This window comes from Dysidea avara, chromosome 11, assembly GCF_963678975.1.
Source record: "Dysidea avara chromosome 11, odDysAvar1.4, whole genome shotgun sequence".
Classification (NCBI taxonomy): Eukaryota; Metazoa; Porifera; class Demospongiae; order Dictyoceratida; family Dysideidae; genus Dysidea; species Dysidea avara.
The window spans coordinates 26,269,026-26,275,814 of NC_089282.1; the positions used below are offsets into that span (position 1 = coordinate 26,269,026).

The window sequence follows — 6,789 nt, forward strand, 5'->3', positions numbered from 1 at the left end:
GGCCTGCACCGTTGTTTTTCAGTTGCTAAATGCCTGAAAACCTCAAGGGGAAGGTAGTCTGAGGAAAGTCACCACACCCGTATTTCAGTTCGCCGAAAAGAAACCACCTCAGAGCAAAGCTCACCTGTGCAGAAGTTTAATACGGGTAAGTAGAATTCTAGGAAAACGGAAACGGAAAGCGGGAACGGAAACGACCAACGGAAAATGCCTGATGAAGGTTATCATGTCAATATACGGGTTAGATTTTACAGCATGATGCTTCTTTGTAACATTGGTGGACCCTCCGTACTGTTCCGATAAAATGATCGAAACTCTCTAGCAGTCACCGTCCATTAAAATACTCTAATATAGCAGTCACAGAATGTTTTACAAACCATGTATCTCACCAGGGGCCTTTTAGTATTGAAAGTTTGTGAATAATTGTACTATAGCTGGCAACACTCAGCCTCTTCATTGGAGTCACCTCAACCTGACACATACTGATTACTGTATCTACCACATACCTAACTTTTATCTTGACAATATTGCAGCCATACACCTTCTAACATCTTTATGTAAACACAGTCAATTGATTAGGATACTTGTAAATCTCTTCACTCTTAATTGTTGAATCTTTTGTATGGTTTCAAGGAGTATGGTTATTTCAGATTTTTACATAGTGTTGATGATATAGCTAGTGTGTGCCATATGAGACTAGCCATGCACGTCTTGCAGCTGACAAGCAAGCTAACAGCATACCTTATCATACATAACTCTTATCAGGAAGCTGCATGTAAGTGCATAGCCTATATAGACACTGTCTTCAGTCTATATAATTACACAAACTTCTTCAAGCATGTTTCAGTGTTGAATCTTTTAAAATGTTTATAGTTTTAAAGGAACAGTTAACAGTCAGCGTTGATGACTCTTTCGCTAGTCTACATACCTAATCTTTGCCAGCCATAGTTGCTCCATCATTCACAGGTTTAAAGGTCCGCATAGTAGCTAGCTAGCTAAAACATTCTTGACTGTTCTAGTAGAGTATTTTAATGCACGGTGACTGCTCTATTAGAGAGTTTCGATCGCTTTAGCGGAACAGTGCGAAAGGGTCCAACAATGTTACAAAGAAGCATCGTGCTGTAAAATCTAACCCGTATATTGACATGATAACCTTCATCAGGCATTTTCCGTTGGTCGTTTCCGTTTCCGTTCCGTTCCCGTTTTCCTAGAATTCTACTTATCCGTTTAATACAGACTTCATTTCACTTTTACTTCTTACGTAAAAGCTGCTTTTACCGTTATTAAACGATTTTGCTCACGTGGGTGCGTACGGACAAACATAGGTACATAGGTACATAGGTAGATAGATAGGTACACACACACACTTTTGCGGAAACAATTACAGTAAACCAGGCGCACGCCCACAGCCGGCCTTCGGCCGGCTGTGGGCGTGCGCCTGGTTTAACAACGATTACAAAACAAAACAAAAATATTAAATTACAAGTACATTATCACAACCACTCTCGGCAATCCCTTGCCATAAAAATCCTCTGGGATGCAGTCATACAAACCTTCGAGGCATCATCCAGCATCCGTCGAACCAGTGACCTTGTGATATTGATGTCCTTATCAATAAAATGTAGTACATTGTAAGTGTTAGTGACTGAAAATTGCTGGAAGTGACCTAAAACGCTGATCTCAAGAGTCTCATAGAAGTTGGTAACATTTAACCGATCTAGCTCTGATAGAATTTGGTGGTATTCAGCCTTATTTTGTTTGCGAGATCTAGCCTGCTCAAGATGGTGGGCACTGTCCAATGGACATGTCAGTTCAAATAAAAGTATACTAGAAGTGACGGTATTATGGATAACAATGTCTGGTCTAAAGGGGGTCACAATCACATTAGGTGGAAGTGTAGATGGGGGTGACTCACTGGCTCGCAAGTTAGGAAGGTCAGCATAAACCCGGATATAGGGCAAGTCAATGTAAACCCTGATGAAACTGTCGACCAAAGACTGAATGACTAAATCATGTCGATAAGTGTACCTTTCCTGAGATAACGCAACCGGACAGCCCCCCAAGACATGAGCAGTAGTTGGACGTGAGGAATCACAAAGTACACATTTTGCATGACATTGTATATTCCACCTTCGCAAGTTCATGGCAGTTGGCAGAGTGTCCGAAGCCGCCCGCAAAAGAAATGACAGCTGACCAGGATGCATACTGGATAGTAATCGGTTCCAAGTTCGACAAGAGGTCTCAAGCTCGGCAGAGTCTGCAAACTTGCACTGAACAGAAAGTGTTTGAAGATGATCCTCAGAGGTAGATTTAACCTCACTAAGTAGTTGAGTCTTAGCTGTCACATACAATGATCTTGCAGTAGGTAATGAAGAGAGTTGCTTCCTGGCTGTAGATAGGATGGAATAATCACAATCCTGAAATTGCAGAAATTCTTGCCCTAAATGTAGATGCACGCCCAGCTCTTGGAGCTTAGGGTCTGAGGAAGCACTGATACATGACAGCAAGCTAATCTTGGCCTCTCTTGTAACATTAGATACACTTGGGCAGCATATCCCCGGGTAATAAAGGACGCACTTCTTGGTAGATGTAGCCATCTTTTCAAATAGCGAGTAGCCATAGACTCCATCTTCGATATGGCAGTAGGTGTAACTGCATCCACACTAAGGTGGAAACGCAACAGTGATAAAATGTAGTTTCGATAAATCCAAAGTTTGTATTCTCCACGTATGCGCAGGGTGTCAGTAGCTGATAGTAATTCTGTTATCCGGCCTACCATACGTTTATTAGCAGATCTCTTTGTAGCACTTAATGATACACCAATAAGCTTTCCTAAAAACTTTGTGCCGCCTTCAGTAATTGACCTTGTAACACCTTTAGATAAAACTATTCCTTTCTGCAAACACTTAGAGCCGTCGAATAGGTACGATATACACTTCACAGGTTTGAAAGATAGATCCAAGTCACATGCTCTACGGTCAACTGTTTGAAGAACACTAACATGTATATCAAAGTTATCAGAAACCAACGTAACATCATCAGCATAACCCATCACTGAATGCTCACTGGAGTTAACTACTTTCAATGAAGGCCTCCATTTAGCTTTACTGGTGACCGGATCTGTCTCAAGAGGAACGAATTTCCTAGCTCTTTTAGAACAGGGTAGCCACTGCGTCCTATTGAGATCAACTGTTTCATATACCACTTGTCCATTATCTTCACTATACACAATTTTACAAGATCCATCTGTGTAGTACTCATCAACATAAGCTTTGTACCATCCTGGCAATTCTCCATTGTCTTCAGTCCATTTTATATACACATAGGTACCAACAGGTGGAAGCATCTCAGTGTCCTTGATCTTCAACTGAAACTGATAGCCGTGGGAGGAGTTCAATGATTCTGCTAGCTTGAGAACAGGGTTGAACACAAGTAGGAAGATTATAGGAGAGAGTGTGTCTCCCTGAAAAACACCTCGTTTAAAAGGTATCTGGTCTGTTTCCCAAGAATTACCCTTAACGATGACAAACAACTGTGAATAAAAGGATTGAACGTAATCTTTAAAAGAAGGTGGTACTTTTACTGCTTCCAGCATATCAAAAATCAGTTGGTGGGACACAGAGCCGAAAGCATTCTTCAAGTCGAGGAAAGTCATCATCAGTGGCTTTCTATTTGTCAAAGCATCTTCCATGATAGCAGATAGAGAGTATATGTGCTCAAACACACCCGGCAAGCCAGAAACAAAACCCTTCTGAATACTAGTATCTATAACATTGTTTGCTCTCAAGTAAATCTCAAGATGGCGGCTCAGAATCTTATGAAATAACTTCCCTACCACACAAGTAAGGGCAATTGGACGGAAGTTAGATGGATCACTGGTATCACCAGATTTATGGATAAGCCTTAACCGGGCAACTCCCCAGCTAGGTGGAGCAATTCCTGTCTCAAGTAATTTATTAAACAGGGTAGCCATGAAATGATGACTTGACGGAAGGTGGTAGAGATGGTAATAGGTGATGCCATCCATTCCTGGAGCAGACTGCACAGAGCAGTGTTTCAATGTAGATTTCACTAATCCAGGAGTGATCTTCTCTGTGTTGAATAATGACGGATCACAATCAGGTATAAATTCATGGGTCCAATCCGGTAATTTGTTGTAAGTAACTGTACTATCAGAGTAAGTTTCCTTAAAGTAACTGGTAGCAGAACTATGATCGAAAGATGGATCAGGATTATTAGATGGTTGTAACTTCTTGTGAACATACTGCCAGGGATTCTTTCGGCACTACAGTGCTGTTACAATCGGATAACAACTCAATTCGTTCGTGACGACCTAGAAATCACTAAGTAATAGCTTATTAATTCTGAATATCATGGTCTGGTTTCCCATGAAACCTGGTTTTTGATGAATAGCAACTCAACAGTTTTGCTGTTTAGTGCCTGCATTTCTGTACAAGCGCATCCCTTGTTGAGTGTATCGCCGCTTTTGGTATTTCTTGTACGTTAATATACCATGTTATTTTAGTGTGTTCTTCCGTGCAAAATGGTTAAAACAGACCTATAAGCAAAGCGCCTACAAAATTATTTAATGGGTTACACGATAATTAATTTTAGAGGCGCTTAGTGCACATGAAAGTGCTGGGTAACAATTTAACAGCTTTGGTTTCAGGTGAAATTGCTAGTAAAATGTTCGTATTTTCATGAGTTGTATAGCTTAACTAATCTTGGCCTGACAAAGTTTAGTATTTTAATCACAAGTAGCTGTGGCTGGCTCCGCTTTCACAAGGTGAGAGAGGGGGCATTTGCCCCAAATTCCCCATCCAGGTGGATCCGCCATTGGTACCCAAATTTAGTGCAACAGCTATATAGACTTATTATACTGTCAAATAATTGCATTCACACAACGCAAGACCTAGTGTGTTTTACTTATATACAAAACTACTATAGTTAACTAATTATCAGCTAGTACTGTAGCAATCTTGGCATTAACAGGTATGTTCTTTGCATCAATGCTTGGCTTTAGGTTACCATGCAAGTGAAACTCAAGCTTTATATCAGGTCGAAAAATGAGACAGTGAGTGGAGCCACCAAAGTGGAACATGCCAATTTGTTCTCCTTTCTTCACCCTTTGTCCTTCATTAACAGTGATGTCACATGTGGATACTTCAGCCATACCAACAGCCATAAAGCACATCAGCCCAATATGAGGATTCTCTGCCTCAATAAAAATTACAGCTCTTGTTGCCACTTCTGTGATGTAACCTTGAGAATCATTAGGAGCAGAATGATCAGGGTCGGGATTCTCAACAGGCTGCTCCTTCTTTGTAAAATTTATGAAGCTTTTAGTCAGTGCTTCAGAATAGTAGGTGCCATCTTTGACAAATGCTTTAATTATTTTACCATCAACAGGACTATGCCACCTGTGGTAACTAAAGGCATTGAGAAAGGCTTGGTAGACGGTGCCTCCTTTGAATTCGTCAGCAAGAGAATGATTAGCTAACATAAACTTCAAATTGTAAGGCTGGCCTTTTATCCAAAACTTACTACATTTTGTGACATTGTGTTCAATTTTGTATGGGGCAGATTCACATGCATTAACAATGACTTTACTATCATCTGGGGCCGCCACAGGACGGACATTGGGCTGAAACTCTCTAGTAAAGAAATCATCCCAGCATGTAAAGCCATAGTACTCCTTGCTAGGGTCACATTTAAATTCTTTCTCAAACTTTTCTCTTCCTCCAGACATTTGTTTCATGGCATCATCGCTGAACCATCCCTCCTTTGTCAAGACTTTGCAAGAATCCTTTGTCTTCAGAAACTCTCCCCATGCATTCAAGATGTTTTTGAAATGAGCATTGACATTAGCATTCAGAAAGGCAGCATAACCACCAATTGTTCCCATTGGCCAATCCAGTATTGCATTGATGGGAAAGCCAACCAAACTTTCGTGATCATGATACTCCGGAGCCTTTGTTAAAACATGATTGATCAGTTGAAGCATATGATGGTAATTTCTAACCTGGGGTGTGCCAACTGGAGTCTTGCTATACTTTGTTGGTATTTGAGAAAACATTTGATGGAAGAACATTGTAATCTCAGCATTGCTCTCTATTTCATCTTTGAAACTCTGCACAGCTGGATGTAAAGGATAGTCATAATCAGGTTCATCATCTCCCTCATCACTTGGAACTTTGGGTGGTGCTGCGCTGTCAACTTCTTCGATATGCTTCTTTAACCAGTTCTCTAAGATTGCTTGATCAGAAGGTAACCACTTTCCAACACGGTATGGCACATTATGAGTGGTAGTAGTGGTAGTAGCAGTACTCTGGCTGTTTGTCACTACACTGCCTGTTGTATCAACCTGTTCTATTGCTGTAGTTGAATTAACACAATCCATTTTTCAATCTGTCAACTGCTACTGCCTTACACCGACTTGCACCAAAGGAATGAAGAAAAGCGCTTGTTAGCAATCCCTTTTGTAGCACAGCGACAAAGTGACAAAGGAATGAGGGAGTGACAAAGGAATGAGGAAAAAAGCACTTTCGTAGTACAGCGACAAAGTGACAAAGGAATGAGGAAAGGAATGACAAAGGAATGAGGAAGTGACAAAAGAATAAGGAAAAATGCTTAAGCTTGTTAGTAATCCCTTTTGCAGTGGACCCGGGGACCAAGGACCCTGGAACCCAAGGACCCGGATTTTTGTGGAATTTTATATACATACTTCACAGTATTTATACAGTTGACTATAGATACCTTTGTGAGTCACAGTGGCTAGTCTCGCATAGCCAG

The 6,789-nt window shown here is 40.9% G+C and overlaps 1 protein-coding gene across 1 annotated transcript; it reads right to left on the reverse strand.

Moving 5' to 3' along the window:
- Nucleotides 1-4,855: 4,855 nt before the first annotated feature.
- LOC136238503 (uncharacterized) lies at nucleotides 4,856-6,516 on the reverse strand. Its single transcript, XM_066029039.1, has one exon. The coding sequence runs from the start codon at nucleotides 6,395-6,397 to the stop codon at nucleotides 4,949-4,951; it is 1,449 nt and encodes a 482-aa protein (XP_065885111.1). The 5' UTR covers nucleotides 6,398-6,516; the 3' UTR covers nucleotides 4,856-4,948.
- Between the last annotated feature and the right edge of the window lie 273 nt (nucleotides 6,517-6,789).

Excerpts from the sequence above, each read along its gene's own strand:
- LOC136238503 (XM_066029039.1), bottom strand. The coding sequence starts at position 6,397 with ATGGATTGTGTTAATTCAACTACAGCAATAGAACAGGTTGATACAACA.